Here is a 17,134-nt window from a genome sequence, read left to right as displayed (position 1 = left end):
CAGGAGACTTCATTATTAAATAGAATAAACATTTATATAATAGCTGAAAGTAAATTAAATAAAATAGTAACATTTAAGAATTAATAAGAAAAACAATAATTAATTATTAATTAAAATTAAATAAACTATGTCAGTACGAAATTTAATATTACATTACATTTACAGAAAAGCAACTGAGAATGTAGGAGGTTAGAATTTATCCGTAAACTTAAGGCACACACTTAAAACTTCCTGCCATCCGTCAGCAAATAGATCGAAGTCAGGATATGCGTTTAGGAGACTTGTCAAACCAGCGAGGGCACGAGGTATAGGCGAATTGGCATGTGCGACTGTGTGGCTAGAAGGTACGGCAAGTAGTTTATGTTTCCGGCTTCGATAGTAATTATCCGGCGTGAAAAATTTGGCTAGCTCGTTATGCAGGTCTGGCGCATCGATTAAGCCTCGAAAAATTTTGCACGCAGTCATTAACTGTATGTTTGCTCTCCTAGTCTTAAGGGAATTAAAGTTGAGACATCCTAGAAGGTATGCTGTAGGATACATGAGCGGATAATATCCAAAGTTGCGCTTGTACAGACTTCTGAGAAACGCTTTTTGTACTTTCTCTAGTATCAATTCATAAGTAGGCTCATGAGGATTCCAAACACATGAGCTGGCCTCCAGTTTGGTTCGGACTAGTGTGTTATATAGAAGTCTCACAACACGTTCCGTCTTGAAACTGCGGGAGTTCCTGAGGACGAATCCCAACTGTCGGAAGGATTCCTTGGCTATGGCCTTAATGTGTTCATGAAAAGTGAGCTTTTGGTCGAATGTGACACCCAGATCCTTCATTATTATGGTCCTGGGCATGGTGGTATTGCCGATTTTGTAGTCAAAGATGACCGGATGCCGCGCTCGACCAAAACTCATGACTTAAATCAAGATGAAAATATAATTTAACATTTGAGTTTCTAAGCAACTATTAACAATTTTTAAATAATTAATATTGTTAACCAAGTAGGATTTTATAGGTAATTATTAATATTGTTAACCAAGTAGGATTTTATAGGTAATTATTAACCTTGTTAACCAAAGTAGGATTTACAGGTAGGTAATTATTAACCTTGTTAACCAAAGTAGGATTTATAGGTAGGTAATTATTAACCTTGTTAACCACATAGGATTTTAGGTAGGTGATCATTAACCTTGTTAACCAAGAAGGATTTTACAGGTAGATAATTATTAACCTTGTTAACCAAATAGGATTTTACAGGTAGATAATTATTAACCTTGTTAACCAAATAGGATTTTATAGGTAATTATTAACCTTGTTAACCAAATAGGATTTTACAGGTAGATAATTATTAACCTAATTAACCAAGTAGGATTTACAGGTAGGTCATTATTAACCTTGTTAACCAAAGTAGGATTTTACAGGTAGATAATTATTAACCTTATTAACCAAGAAGGATTTTACAGGTAGTTAATTATTAACCTAATTAACTAAGTAGGATTTTACAGGTAGTCAATTATTAACATTATTAACCAAATGGGAATTATTAACATTATTAACCAAATGGGATGTTTATAAGTAACTCTATCTTTAACAATAATTTATTTATACATTAAAAGACCTCAGCTCTTTTGGCGCCAACAATAAAAAACGAAATTATTTCATGTACAGTTTACTGTTAATAATTACTGAACTTGATAGGCATCTAGATAATAAACGAAGCACAATTAACTAAATTAGGAAGTTTGTTTCTGTTCATTCCACACAAAGGGTTGTAACCTCTTGTCCTCTGGTAGTAACTGGTTGAGCTCCTCTACATCTTGTAAGGTCTGAAAAAAAGCAAAAAAAAAATTTTTAAGAACTTTTGTTTCTGTATAGGATTTATGTAAAATTGACAAATATATTTACTGATTATAGTTTACTTTTTATTATATAAAAATAGAAAATGAGCATGCAAAAATAGCTCATATTTTTTTTATTAAATACTCTACAAAAAGTTTTAACCTTTGTAATTCACCCCCCGTCCTCCCACACTTCCCTTCTCCCCATCCCCCTTCTTGTTCTCCTTTCCCTTCTCTCTCCCCCTCTCCCCTGGTTAACGCAGTCAGTTACACCTGGACAGGAATCCCTATATTTACCTGTCCCCTTCCGTTCTCACACGTTCGTCTTCTATCTCCCTGTCCATTCTCACCTTCTTCCCGCCTATCTCCTCTTCCATCCCCCCTTCGCTTATCTAATCTCTCCCCCCCCCCCATTCTCCCTATCTTCCCTTTCGCCTCCCCCTCTGTTTTTCTTCTTCCCTACCCCTCCCTGTCGCCCTCTCCTCCCCTCTCCTCACCTGGTTCAGCAGTGAGTTACACCGGGACAGCTGGTGCGCCACCTCACGGACGCGGGAGAGCCGCTCCGCGTGACGAGCGTTCGCGCGCTGCTTCTCCACCGCTTGGGCATATAGACGTGATATTTCTTGGTCGGCCTGTGAACATATTTTTTGTTATATAATAGTAGCAGACGAACATGCAATCCACCTGATGGTAAACTACTGCCGCCCATGGACATATAAACAACCTCAGATAATATTAGATTCCTAACTAAGATCGGCATAACGCTCAGAAAGGATTCCAAAAATACAATATATTGTTCCATAATCAACATTTACATACATACATCTTTATGTACTAATTTATCACACTTCCATTACAAAAGCTATTGCAAAAATGTGATGAAATTTATAACTAATTCTAATCTAATTTTCTAGTCTAATTTTGAAGGTGGTAGAACCCTTTGTGGTTCGACTCCGGCGGCACCACCGCCACACCTATTTCCACCTAATAACGGCAGTGTTAAGCGCTGCTGTGTTCCGGTTTGAAGGGTGTGGTAAGGGAGACAGACTTTTCCGAGGCGTTCCAGCTTAGTCCTCAGGGGTAGCGGCGCATCTGTGGCCGACCTCAGGTAGAAATATCTAATCCTATCTGGGGTTGATTACAGATGTCCATGGGCGGCAGTAGCCACTTACCATCAGGTGGACTGCATGCTCGTCTGTTACTCTTATATTATAAAAAAAAAAAAAAGTATTCCAAAAATATAAAAATATTTAAAAAAGGAGGTAAATTATCAACAACCAATTACGTGGTCTATACATGAATCCATAGATATAGAAAGTTACAGATATGTCATACGTACACGAAAAATTTATAGATATTTCTTTGAATTTTACCCGAAAATATATCTATTATTTATTTGAGAAAATATAAATTGTTGTGTTGAATATGATGATATTAATTTTTTTGTACTGCAAATAGTCAAACGATAGTCAACTTTCACAATATATTCGACGTCACTCCAAAATTACATACTTCAGCCAGAAACAACCTGTCAGGGATGCACTGTTTCGGCGGCCAGACTATAATTTTGTCATTTACGGAACTTAGGACCGCTTATTTAAGAATAAATTGTAATGACATGACTTTTCTAGACATCACTTTCTCTCTAGATTGTTCACATAACTCTTTCTCACGCTTCGTTGGAGTTTAGCGTAGCGAAAAAATTCTAAGTCTATGCACGTCAGTATTTTTTTTTATAATATAAGAGTAGCAGACAAGCATGCAGTCCACCTGATGGTAAGTGGCTACTGCCGCCCATGGACATCTGTAATCAACCCCAGATAGGATTAGATATTCCTACCTGAGGTCGGCCACAGATGCGCCGCTACCCCTGAGGACTAAGCTGGAACGCCTCGGAAAAGTCTGTCTCCCTTACCACACCCTTCAAACCGGAACACAGCAGCGCCTAACACTGCTGTTATTAGGTAGAAATAGGTGTGGCGGTGGTGCCGCCGGAGTCGAACCACAAAGGGTTCTACCACCTTCAGTATGATGAGACTGTAACAATAGATTCTTACCTCTTTAACTTTAGATGATATAGTGTGTTCTTCAGCAGCCAATGCCTGCGCACAAGCGGCCAAATGTGCCTGCAGTCTTGTGCTCATACGTATCCAGGGTCTGTGGTCTAGACCTGGTGGAAACACAAAAAATACTAAAAAAATATATAGAGACATAATATAAATAGAGAAAATGGATTAAAAGATGTGGAATGAACTTCCTCCTGAGGTATTCCCAGAGCGCTATGACATGGGGCTCTTCAAAAGGTCCAAAAAGAGCTCTCCTTCAAAACCGGCGATGCATTGGCGACTCCTCTGGTGTTGCAAATGTTCATAGGCGACGTTGACTACTTTCCATCAGGTAACACGTCTGCCTTATCGTTAGGCTCAAACATATAAAAAAAAGATATATAGAGACAAAATATATAACAAATAGGTGCCTAAGGCTCGTTATTAATAATGAATCTGTAATTTATTAGAGATTGAATCTAAACAATTCAATTTTTTAGCGTATAGTCCGCGCCAAACTGCTAGTCCGCTCTGAAGTTGTTGCGAGCAGCAAGATACAATTTGTTATGGCGACGCGATTCATTTCTATATTCAGAGCGGACTAGCAGTTTTACACGGACTATACATAAAATATTTTTTGCGACTTATAAATTCTCTAATCTTTGTTACGCAAACGTTGGATAGATTGGTTATTAATAACATACTCTTTTATTGGGAGGTGATCTTTCCGTACCCAGCAGTGGGACAGCAATAGGTTGATGACATTATCTAAAGCCTGTGTTCTGGTTTGGTGTGGTAAGGGAGACATGCCTTTCCGAGGCGTTCCAGCTTAGTCTTCAGGGGTAGCAGCGCATCTGTGGCCGACCTCAGGTAGGAATATCTAATTCTATCTGGGTTTGATTACAGATGTCTATGGGCGGCAGTAACCACTTACCATCAGGTGGACTGCATGCTTGTCTGCTACTCCTATATTATAAAAAAAGACGCTTTCGACACTCACAGCCCCAAACTGGGAATCCTTGTGTGTGGATGCCATGTACACACACATAGACGAATACACAAACACTCACACCCCAAACAGATATCTAAATTCATAATTTCGATATCTGTCGGACCGAGGGTGCCGGATCGAACCCGGCACCCTCGCGCCTCAGACCGGTGTAGTAACCGCTCTGCCACACGGGTCATCAAATGTGAGCCTATATCAAATATATAATTTCTACTTTCTACTTTCTACACTCACAGCCCCACACTAGGATTCCCTGTGTCGTGGGTGCCATGGACACACACATAGACAAATACACAAACACCCAGACCCAGAAATAGAAATCTAAATTCATCATTTAGATATTTGTCTGGCCGGGAATCGAACCCGGGACCCTTTGCGCGTCAGACCGGTATGGTGGCCGCTCCGCCACGCGGGTCGTCAAATTGAACCTGAGCTTTCAGAATGAAAATATAAATACTACTTATTAGTTATAGTTATTCAATAAAACTTTAAGTAAAAATGTACCTTCTAATACTTCAGGATCCCTAGCTCCGGGGAGCCCTAAGGTACCTCTCATGATTGGTAGAAAAGTTGGTATTTCCTGAAAAGAGAAAAACAATTAGTTTCAGTAAGAATTAAAAGACCACATTAACTTAGTCAAACTTAGTCAACCCTAGATAAGATTAGATTCCTATCTGAGGTCAGCCACAGATGTGCCGCTATCCCTGAGAATGCTGCTGTGTTCTAGCTTGAAGTGTGTGGTAAGGGAGACATACTTTTCCGAGGCGTTCCAGCTTAGTCCTCAGGGGTAGCGGCGCATCTGTGGCCGACCTCCGGTACGAATATCTAATCCTATCTGGGGTTGATTACAAATGTCCATGGGCGTCAGTAGCCACATACCATCAGGTGGACTGCATGCTAGTCTGTTACTCCATATTATAAAAATAAAAAATCCCTTACATGCAACCTCTGTATATCCTCATCCAGTTGTGTATCAGTGGCCGGCTTCACCACCACGATGTCCCGAGCTCTCTTCTTGCGCGCCTGTAAGCTGAGCTGCCGACGTTGTAAGATCGACTTCTTGTCACCAGCGCGTTGGGTTTTCGATGATGCCTTTGGGGAATCTGAAAAAAATAATAACTTCATTGTACCTACAATATACAACAACGAAATATACTGTACAACAAAAGAAAAGGCGACCTTATTGTTATATTTCAGCAATTTCTTTTTTTTTAAGCTATTGCATAGCTTCTATCGCGGGCCTTGAGCGTGGGGACCGAATCCAGAAATTCCGTAACGAAAAAAACCTAACACCCTCCACTCCGACCGGCACAGCGGTGATACTTTTTAGTAGCGAACTGTGCGCCCCGGGGCGCACACGCCAGTTGACGGGTTAATGACTTTTTGAAATATCACGCTTGCAATTTGCATAAGTTGATAAAAAATGCTATGCAATAGCTTTACCGCGGCAGTCTCCGAGTGCCACACGTATTTTTTTTTTTTTTTTAATATAGGAGTAGCAGACGATACGATCATTACGATCATGCAGTCCACCTGATGGTAAGCTATTGCCATATGGACATGTATATTAAACCTTAGATAAGATTAGATTTGTACAGCGGTTGGCCACAAGTGTGCGGCTACTGAGGACTAAGCTGGAACGCCTCGGAAAAGTCTTCCTTACCTCACCCTTCAAACCAGAACACAACAGGGCTTAACACCACTGTTATTAGGTAGAAATAGGTGTGGCGGTGGTGCCACCGGAGTCGAACCACAAATGGGCTGCCTGATGGAAAGAAGTCACCGACGCCTATGGACATTTGCAACACCAGAGAAGTCACCAATGCATCGCTGGCTTGCAGAAAAGCTCTTTTTGTGCCCTTCTTGAATAGCCCCATGCCATTACGCTCAGTGAATACCTCAGGAGGAAGTTCATTCCACATTTCGAGTTCACTATGAGTTCAAACTTTATTTTATCGCAGTTTAAGCTATCACATAGATTTTTAAAGTAACTTACCTCCAATTGGTCTATCAACAGTATAGGATATGTATGGTAACTCTGTATCAGAGCATATGCTGGCGCCAGGTGAGTTATTGCCACTAGCCGTCGCCTCTGTTCTGCAAGATTCTAGAAGGAACCATATTTTGTTATGTGAAAATTAAAGAAAAATTAAGAAGATGAGTCTTTAGTAAAGGTTATAGAACAAAGAAAAAGTAGTAGGGTGCTTCAACTCAGGAGCTGGGAAGATGACTTGAAACAGACTTGGACTTCTGGTTGAGAGTGGCAAGGGATAGAGTCTATTAGAAGGAATTGGAGGAGGCCTATGCCAAAGGCACACTGAACTGAAGGACTTCTTATAACCCTATATTTAGGAATAAAAGGCTATTATTATTATTATAAAGGACAAATCGGGGTATAAGAGTCAAATAAACGTATCTACAAAAAATCAATAAAATTTTTTTTCACATAATGTTTCACAAGTTACAAAATAAGAAGTAACATAAGACCCACTTTCGACTGAACCAGAATAACGTATTATAAGTACCATTAAATTAGTTTTAATTATCATGTTAATTGTTAGATCTATAAGAAAGAACGTATTTGTAAAAAATATGTTTTTAATTATACATTATTGTATGTCCACAATATCATCACTGTATCATCACAATATCATAACTGTATATAATCTCTGTTAATCAGCTAGCAAAGTTTGAAATGGCGAATTGTCACACAATTTTTGCTCTCCTGTAAAACCTCGAAATGGAATCAGACAAAGTAACACAACAGATGAGCTTCTGATGCAAAAATTATGGCGAAAACCAAATTATTAAAACAAAACGAAAATCTCCACAAATGCACAAATGTGTGGATATATTGCAAATTCTCTTTTATGTGCCAAGAAACGAACACTCCATTAGACCAGTTACAAACACTTGCAAACCTACACAACTCAAATCAAACATTCTATCCTGATATATGCATTTGTTATGGTTTGTAGAGCATGCCAAACAATTGTTAGGCTCAAATATAAAAAGAAGAAAAAGTTGAATACACATACAAATAAATTTACTTACCTGGTAGATTAGACCCTGCGATTGTATGTCCTCGTCTGACTGGTGGAGGCCTCGGCATTTGCTTCTTCGGTGGTAGTGACTGCTCTGAACCCATTATGATACTGTTAAGCCTAGAGGTAATGAAAGTCTGAAATGACTAGGAGTGACATATCAATACCTTTAAAAAATTCGCAAATCAGCCAACTGCACTTTTTGTCAAAATGTTTTTTTTTTATTTATTTTGATTTCATTCAACGCCATTTACTATCAAAATAAATAAAAATAAAACATTTTGACAAGAAGTGAAGTATCGATATGTTTCCCTTCAATAACGTTTACGTGATAAAAATAATTTCTAATACACAAATAATTACAAAATTTCAAGGTGTGTGACTAGGATTCGAACCCGGTAGCCTCGCAGTCCCTGACTAGGCTGTCACTGTTTTCTAGTAGATAAGGGTGCAATAATATTTACCTTTATATTTAAAACGCCTAGTGTCGCTCAAATAATAATTTGTAACGTATGTTACTGATAGGTAACAATGAAAGCTAACCAAATTCACTACATTTTCAATTCTCAATTACCGGTTTGAGCAAAAAAACATCTTAAAAATCGAAAATATTTGATTAGATTCCCTAAAAAAATCTTTCGATTCGACTTTGACTGACTTTGACGTAAACATTAAACATTGACATTGTCACTTTGGCGTATAACAATTTGTTTTTTTTTTCGATCTTTTTTCGTTTGGCGAATGCACTCAAAACCAACGACAAATAAAACGGAGAAAATCTTATTTTAATAAATCTTATGAAATTATAACTCATTTAATAGTTGCAATATAAGTAAATGCACGACAAAATGTACATGGTAATAAAATAATATTATATTTTATAATACTACGTAAAGTAATATTAATGAAATCTTGGAAGAACAACAAGCTTTCTCCAAGAATAAAACATAAATATTGTCTATAGACGACACGTCGAACTGACGTCACGATGTCAGACTGACTGAAAACTGACAGCGTTTCCATACTTTAGAAAGTACATAAACCAAGTTATTATAATTTCTTTTGATATTTAAGTATGAATAAAAACTTGTAAATATGGTAGATGAGAGCACTAGAAAGACGCTAAGCAGCATTCCCTTGTTGCAAACGAAGGCGGGACCGAGAGACAAGGAACTATGGGTGAATCGTTTGAAAGAGGAATATCAGGCCTTGATCAAGGTATTTATTTAAAAAAAGAACTATTACCTCCATAGACTTGTTTACACATTCTGATTTTAAATTTAATAAGTCGATTTTGAGAATTTTATTAGTTAATAAGTATGTTTTTAACTTTTGATATCAAAAATCAATTACCATATGTTTGTGTCAGCAAAATTTGAAAATTATTCGACGGATTGACATGAATATTTTATACGACGTTGCATTTTTATTTAAGAATGCTTTTATATACTTTTTATCATAACATTCGTACGGAAAATGTTTGTAATAACCTAACAATTAGTATTACACAATGACATCATCGATATACTACTAATAAAGACGTAGATGAGTCATACACGTTCGAAATTTGGCACATGATTCATGGGCTAATTGGCCTATGACAACTTAGTCACGGGCCGCGCGCCTCTCAGAATGGTCGTGTCTATGTCAAAGTTTCTGTGTTGAAAAGTGATTAAAAATGCCGTCTTGTGTCATGATATTTTGCACAAACTACTGCGGAAAAATCACCCAAGGTGGTGGAATCACTTATAATTCGTAAGTATTTCAATTTCAAGAAGTTATTATCGATTTTTCAATAATTCAAATTAAATTTAGCGTAAATATATGTCACAGATAATAGAGCGAATAAAAAGATGGGCATATTACTAAGTGTAAAAGAGAAGCGTTATGAATTGTGCGTATCCATGTATCATAGATTAAATTAATAAATAGTCCAGAAGGTACATTATTGGTATATATATCGTAAGAAACTACACAAATCATTTGCTAATTTGAAAGTTATATTTATTAATTTGATGTTTAAGTCGATATTTTTTCTAATACTATTTCTGTGTAGTGATTGTATTTCTGTGCATGTTTTAGGTTCCCATTAAATGAAATAGGGCGACTAAAGTGGTTGGACATTGTTCGCAAGGAAAGAAGGGAAGACGATTCGCATCCAAATTATTAGAGTCGGACTTGCTCTGAACATACCATGGACGATGATAATTAAATCTTACAAAACCAAAGAATTTATTTTTTTATTTTGCCTGCATCCAAAAATCATACTAGTAGTTAATCATAAAACACTCTTGAACACCCTTCTCCATTCCATGCAACATTCACGCAGAGACACGCACTGAATTACGTATTTTTCCCTTAATACTAATACCATATTAAATTAATGCATATACGAATTTATTCTCTCTATACCAAGCACATTATAGGTAGCTATTCAATTAATTCATATAGACGGATCAGACTTAAACTCATCTTTAACGAATAGTCATCATGATTGCCACGCTTAAAGTTATATGTTTATCCTTTTTTTTGCATATTCAGTTAGACGTGCCGTGTTAGAGCACCTAATATGCCTTTTTTTTTTTGTTATCGAAGGGGAAACCTTCAAAAGGTACCCGACAACGTGGGAGCGACGCCGGGTTATGTGGGATTTTTACCGCACTAAAACCCCCTCGGTGGCCGTCCTCTGCGCTGCGTAGAGAGCTCCGGGATCTCCAAAGGAACACAACCGGAGTCCTTTTAGCGCGTTGCCCCGTCGGGCTCCGCCCAGGCGAGCTTGACGCTCGCCACACCATCTGGTGTGTACGACGGTATGCGACCACACATACCGTCGTCCTTCCCGGGGCCGCTGGCCGGGCGGTTCGAGCTCCCACTCTTGCCGCCCGCAACCCCGGAAGCCCCCTTTTAGGCGCCTCTTACGACAGGCAGGGGATACCGTAGCCCTATTCTAGTCCCGGAACTACAGGGACAACCTAATATGCCTAGGGCTCGAAATGAAAGAAGTGGACTGTATTTTAACTGTTTAATTGGGATCGGTTACAAATTATCGCGAGCGTCCGTCTCGGCCCACCGCCGTAGGCCAAGTGGTCGAGGAGTGGGGCGACTGGCCGCGCGCCGCGGATGCCGCCGCCGGCGCACCTATCGCCCGCACATTAAGAGGCGAACATGCCGTCCTACTTGCTCCTCTTGACTATTTATTAGTGTGTTGTTTAAATATAATATTTATAAAGTAGTGTGTATTTCTCCCGATGAGTGCCACTAACAAGCGCCGATTGTTTTGTTAGTAACCTATCTACGTCTTTATTAGTAGTATATCTATGAACTTGATAAACAATCTTTGTATAGCCAGAAATTTTTCGCTTCTTCTCCATATCGAAACACCTTGTGAAGTGGTGGTAGATGCAATTACATTAAAAAAGAATAAAGAACCTATTTTGAATAAAAAATTGATTATATTTTTAAATTGTCTATTTTAAACCAATCGATCTGTATAGATACATTATTTAAAGATAAAATAGAATAAACCATAAAATCTACATATTTTGTATCAGACTTTTAAATTATATATTTATATAATAAATTATTTAGTTAAAATGTACTATAAAATTTCTACGTAAACGGCGCACTAAAACATATCAACAGTTTTGTATATTTTTTACCTTCTGTCCCATTGTTTCTTTGTCTTTGACAAGCATGCGGTTCAATGGATAAGTGACCATATGTCCTGTTTTGAACGGTACAGTCCCTTTTTTCGATGCTTCGTCCCGTTGTCTCCGAAAAGAACCTCGGGACACAAAATTGGTCCGTTTTCCCAAATAACAGTAATGATAACTAAATATTAAAATCCATAAATTTAAAATAACAATGTTTTAAAAGCAAATTTCCGCCATCTTGAATTATTAGTAACGTTTAATTAAGTAACTTCTAATTAAATAACAATAAATAGTAAAATTGTGAAAAAAGCATGGGGTGCTCCATTTATCAGTTTTCGAAAAGCGCCCCACACTTTTTCCTCAATTATACTATTTACTGTTCCTTAAATAATCCCTAGATTGAAAATTATTTTCTACTTTTTAGTTGATTTTATCATAATAACGTGTTTTTAGTTTTTTAAACCATATTTTTTCAAATAAAAAGTAGTTGACATAAAAAAATCGATGTCCCGTTTTGACTGAAGTAATCATTGGTCACTATATTCCATGGTCAATATTTACGTTGGCGTACACTTTAAACGCAATGTCAAACACTAGTTGTCTTTTTTTATCACATTGTTCTAATAGCTCTGTCCCTTAGAGAACATTTGTCTAAGTAGTGAAAGGTAAGTAAAATAAAAAACGTGCATGTGTGCTATCAATGGAGTTTCGCTCAAGTTTTCGGTCAAGTTAGTACGGGTATAACCTGTCTATAAGTATAAAATGTCATTGCAATGACATATTATTCCATGGTATTACACTGATCATTACTCCAAGCCATTATTGTCCCAATGCTGGGACTCTCACTGCTGCTGCTTACAATGAGAAGGTTTTAGTCAATAGTTCATTATGCGAATGCGAATTTTCTAGCTCCATAGCTCCACTCATAGCTCCATAATAGTTTATTTTTATGAGAAATGCTATTTAGGCAGCGGGAGATCTTCCTGTGTGTTAGGTGATCATAACCAGATAGTGGCCGTGTTCCGATAGTCTCAGTTTGGAGCTTGTATATATGCAAGATGTTTAGAAAACTTCGATGGTGTGATTCAGAATACTTGTGGCACCATCTCGTGTTGGGTAGCGGGATCTCGCCACACTATAATTACACAAAAAATCATTTATATACTTATCCAGCCCGAAATTTTATAGTTATTGTAATTACATAACTATGTATATTGATGCTAAAAATATATCAATCAATTCTAAATTTTTCTGAATTTTTTGTATATATTTAAACTTTACGTCACTTTCCCGTAAAAAAAACTGTAAAATTTACGGAGTGTCACTTAATAAGGATTGTTTCAATCATTGACATATATTTTATTTCTTTTTCCAGTACGTACAAAACAACAAGGCAGCTGACAATGACTGGTTCCGGTTGGAATCGGATAAAACCGGTACAAGGTGGTTCGGTAAATGCTGGTACGTCCATAACCTGCTGAAATACGAGTTTGATCTGGAATTTGATGTACGTATTGGTTTTAACTTATTTTTATACTAAAGGTAGCAAGGATTTATAAAGGTGGTAGAACCCTTTGTGGTTCGACTTCGTTACCACTGCCATACTTATTTCTTTTTTTATATAATATAAGAGTAGCAGACGAGCATGCAGTCCACCTGATGGTAAGTGGCTACTGCCGCCCATGGACATCTGTAATCAACCCCAGATAAGATTAGATATTCCTACCTGAGGTCGGCCACAGATGCGCCGCTACCCCTGAGGACTAAGCTGGAACGCTTGGAAAAGTCTGTCTCCCTTACCACACCCTTCAAACCGGAACACAGCAGCGCTTAACACTGCTGTTATTAGGTAGAAATAGGTGTGGCGTTGGCGCCGCCGGATTTCTGCCTCATAACAGCAGTGTTAAGCGCTGCTAAGGTTTGAAGGGTGTGGTAAGGGAAACATACTTTTCCGAGGCATTCCAGCATCACATTGGTGGCCGACCTCAGCTAGGAATCTACTCGTATCTGGGGTTGATTACAGGTGTCCATGAGCAGCAGTGGTTACCATCAGGTAGACTGCATGCTCGTCTGCTACTCCTGTATTATATTAAAAAAATCTCAAGATAAGATAAAACGTGATAGGAAAGTGGGTGAAACTCAGCCCATCATTCACGACAACAGATAAGAAGTTCTAAATTTCGCGCCAGTGACTTCAAAAATGTTGGGTAGTAATTAAACGAGTGACTGCAAATAAAAGTTTTGAGTGACAAAAATAATGAATTGTGCTTATAGTATTACTAAGTGAGCGACAGTATTACTAAGTGAGCGACTGGCTGCGAGTGATGAGAAATCAACAGAACAGCGACTTACAAACATTAATGTGAGTTACTTAAAATACGAAATGAGAAGCTTCATTTATTTTTGAGCGACCTAACATTTGTCTAAGTGTAAACATTACGTCCTGCATTTTATTCAATATTTCGCAAATGTTTTTTTTTTTAATACTGAGCAGCATTTTATTTTAAATGAAGTGTTTCGAATACAAAAACCACTTTGAAAAATACTATAATGAGTAGATTTTTGTGTGCTCATGTCATTGATCATGAATAAAGGTAAGGTCTGAATTCATACAGATTGGGCCCACCAGATTTTATATTGTCTTATATGTTCCAACCTAACCTAACCAATTCAATTACAAAAACCTAATCTATCTTAATACTAAAGTTGCCTCGCTATATTTCCAGTCGCTCACTTAGTAATATAGTCGCACAAGTTATTAAAACAGTATGTCAATATCAGCCGCTAAGATGTTTTTTATTTGACCGTTTTATAATTTCCCAAAAATATTTTGTCTTTCTTTCAGATTCCAGTAACATACCCAACAACAGCTCCGGAGTTAGCCTTGCCTGGGTTAGACGGTAAAACGGCTAAAATGTACCGAGGAGGGAAGATCTGCCTCACCGACCACTTCAAGCCACTTTGGGCAAGGAATGTCCCCAAGTTTGGGATTGCACATGCTATGGCACTTGGGGTATGTATTTGACTTTGAAGTTCTAGGGTTCTAGGTTTGTTGCTTGATCGGGCAAAGGTCTTAATTATGAATTTTACGAACTGATTAATTGACACAACACCTGTTTCTGCTAAATAACAGCAGTGTTAAACACTGCTGTATTCTGATTTGAAGGGTGTGGTAGGGGACCATACTTTTCCGAGGCGTTCCAGTTTAGTCGTCAGGGGTAGCGGTGCATTTGTGTTCAACATCAGCTAGAAAAATAATCTTATCTAGAGTCGATTATAGATATCAAGGCAGTAACCACTGATAGTATGGTGGATTGCATTCCCGTCTGCTACTCTTACATTATAAATAAAAAATACCTTCAAACCAGAATACAACAGTGCTTAACACTGCCGTTAATAAGCATAAATAGATGTGACGGTGGTACCACCGGTCGAACTATACTCCATCACAATTCAATTTTTTTTTCTTTTCCAGCTCGGCCCATGGCTCGCTGTAGAAATTCCAGATTTAATAGAAAAAGGTGCTATAACGTACCATGAAAAAACAGAGGACGCGAAATAAAGTATAACCTAATATGTATTGACTTGGTGACGTATGGACTTCGGGGTGTGACGAGTCGACAACAGATGGCGCTAGTGTTCTGAATCACGCTATCGAAGTTTTCTAAAAAAGTAACACTTAGTGGATATAGGCATCTTGACTAAATATGTTTAAAACCATTTTACCACGTTTTTATTAGCTTGACCTGTATGTATGTAACGGAATCTTTGGACTCAATTGTTACCCACTTTGAATGGTCCGATTAATTTAAAATTTTGAACAATTATCAAGAACCGATGACAATACACGATTTTAATTTTTTTTTCCCATTTTCCTCATTGTTAGGAATAACGATTTCCATAAGGGGGTTTTTAGAGGGTTGGTTCCCTCCCTAAGGGTTCGTACACAAAACTGCGATGCGACGTCGCATCGCAAAAATCTGCGAGCTCCCTCGACGCATCGCAAGAACTTGCGAATTGATTCGCATCGCACAGTGGTTGTTGTTGTTGGTCACCCTGAGAGACGCTACGCCGCACGATATCGCATCGCAGCAATTCGCATCGCAATTTTCTGCGTTGCGAATTCGCATCGCGTCGCATCGCAGTTTTGTGTTCGAGCCCTAAAAGAGGCGAAAAATTCTTTCAAACAGCAGCAGCAGTTGTTTTTTGGCGATTTTATAACTATTAATTTTCTTACTATAGGCAAGATAAAAATTCGACAAGAGAACCTTTATTCGCTCATAAATATAATATTGAGCCGTAAATATAATAAATATCAGTTCAATTATATTATCTACGAGTATATGAATATCGGAAGCTTATATTATCGATTGATCGAAGCGATATTATCGTAACTATGATTTATGTCACAAAATATTTATTTTCGTTTTCTCGATTTTTCGATTTTCTATCATTCACACCGTATCGGCAATTCAATATCGATATTTAAGGCTAGATAATATCGGACTTTTGATATATCGTTGCATCGCTAATCTTTTATTTTTTATGCTTTTAGACTTATATAGTAACTTGAATGCAAATTAAAGTCATTTTTTGCAAAATTGTATCACACAAAAGGAATAAAGTATCGATTGTTGGGCCTTTTTTATAGTCCGCGTAAAACTGCTAGTCCGCTCTGAATATAGAAATGAATCGCGTCGCCATAGCAAATTGTATGACTACACCTGCTCGCAACAACTTTAGCGGACTAGCAGTTTGGCGCGGACTATAGCTCATTTAGTCCGTTTAGAACGCTTACTTTAGTCCATATGTTATAACGTCCATAATTATGTAAATAAAAAAGTTTGTACATGAAATATAAAGTATGTTTTCTATTCTGTGTTTTATTCAAGCTGCATTGAAGAACCCTTTATGGTTTGACTCCGGCGGCACCACCACCACACCTATTTCTGTTATAACAGCAGACTGGAAGCGTGACGTTATGCTCGCGTTGTTCGCAGATGACAGTGCGTACTTTGCGTCGTCCCGTCGGGCGGACATTGCTGCACGGAAAATGCAACGTCTGCTCGACCTATTACCTATGTTGCTGGATAAGTGGCGCATGGTTGTCAATGTCGGAAAGACAGTCGCAATACTTTTCAGCCGCAAGCGTATCATGCCGGCTCCGCTGAGGCTCCGTGACACGGAGATAGCTTGGCAGCCTTTAGTTAAATACCTAGGATGTAACATCGATCGCTCGTTGCATGTGATCCCACAGGTGGAACAATCGATCCGCCAGGCCCGAGCGGCCCGAGCGATGCTCCGACCGGTGCTTACATCCAGGTTACCGCTAAGGACGAAACTAGGGATTTACAAGACCTATGTTCGTTCACGACTTACCTACGCGGCACCGGCATGGTACGCGTTGGTTTCCAGGTCAAACCGACAGCGTCTCCAGGCGCAGCAGAACCTGGCCTTGCGAGCAATCGTGGGGGCGGGACACTACGTCAGGAACGACGTGGTGAGGCGCGACCTTAAGATCGAGACGGTCGAGGAGTTTGTGGTCCGCCTCGC

The 17,134-nt window shown here is 38.4% G+C and overlaps 3 protein-coding genes across 4 annotated transcripts in view; 2 read left to right on the top strand and 1 right to left on the bottom strand.

The window, feature by feature from the left end:
* The window catches only part of LOC140756904 (probable pseudouridine-5'-phosphatase), a 68,273-nt gene that overhangs the window by 19,645 nt on the left and 31,494 nt on the right, over positions 1–17,134 (top strand). The window lies entirely within an intron of this gene.
* BORCS5 (BLOC-1 related complex subunit 5) lies at positions 1,534–8,599 on the bottom strand. Of its 2 annotated transcripts, none has more exons than XM_073092440.1 (8): positions 8,393–8,599; positions 7,939–8,048; positions 6,881–6,991; positions 5,824–5,987; positions 5,389–5,464; positions 3,888–4,000; positions 2,328–2,462; positions 1,534–1,818 (listed from the first exon to the last, which is right to left on the bottom strand). In XM_073092440.1, the coding sequence occupies exons 2-8, from the start codon at positions 8,030–8,032 to the stop codon at positions 1,726–1,728; spliced, it is 786 nt and encodes a 261-aa protein (XP_072948541.1). In that variant the 5' UTR covers positions 8,033–8,048; positions 8,393–8,599; the 3' UTR covers positions 1,534–1,725. The 2 variants fall into 2 exon arrangements, with proteins under 2 accessions (XP_072948541.1, XP_072948542.1); XM_073092441.1 differs by having other exon boundaries at positions 7,939–8,039.
* On the top strand, positions 8,916–15,299 carry Ufc1 (Ubiquitin-fold modifier conjugating enzyme 1). Its single transcript, XM_073092443.1, has 4 exons — positions 8,916–9,146; positions 12,957–13,088; positions 14,427–14,594; positions 15,057–15,299. Exons 1-4 carry the CDS (start codon positions 9,024–9,026, stop codon positions 15,141–15,143), a joined length of 510 nt encoding a protein of 169 aa, XP_072948544.1. The 5' UTR covers positions 8,916–9,023; the 3' UTR covers positions 15,144–15,299.

Source organism: Epargyreus clarus, unplaced genomic scaffold, assembly GCF_041222505.1.
Source record: "Epargyreus clarus isolate Ecla_fem2 unplaced genomic scaffold, WU_Ecla_fem_2.2 ptg000036l, whole genome shotgun sequence".
NCBI classification, from domain to species: Eukaryota; Metazoa; Arthropoda; class Insecta; order Lepidoptera; family Hesperiidae; genus Epargyreus; species Epargyreus clarus.
Note: the sequence above shows the minus strand (reverse complement) of the source record. Positions and strands in the feature narration are given on the sequence as shown.

Excerpts from the sequence above, each read along its gene's own strand:
- BORCS5 (XM_073092440.1), bottom strand. The coding sequence starts at position 8,032 with ATGGGTTCAGAGCAGTCACTACCACCGAAGAAGCAAATGCCGAGGCCT. Across the intron at positions 5,988-6,880 it reads TGTTGATAGACCAATTGGAG|ATTCCCCAAAGGCATCATCG; the intron begins GTAAGTTACTTT and ends TATTTTTTTCAG. Across the intron at positions 2,463-3,887 it reads TATCATCTAAAGTTAAAGAG|GCCGACCAAGAAATATCACG; the intron begins GTAAGAATCTAT and ends ATATGTTCACAG.
- Ufc1 (XM_073092443.1), top strand. The coding sequence starts at position 9,024 with ATGGTAGATGAGAGCACTAGAAAGACGCTAAGCAGCATTCCCTTGTTG. Across the intron at positions 9,147-12,956 it reads AATATCAGGCCTTGATCAAG|TACGTACAAAACAACAAGGC; the intron begins GTATTTATTTAA and ends TTCTTTTTCCAG. Across the intron at positions 13,089-14,426 it reads AGTTTGATCTGGAATTTGAT|ATTCCAGTAACATACCCAAC; the intron begins GTACGTATTGGT and ends TCTTTCTTTCAG.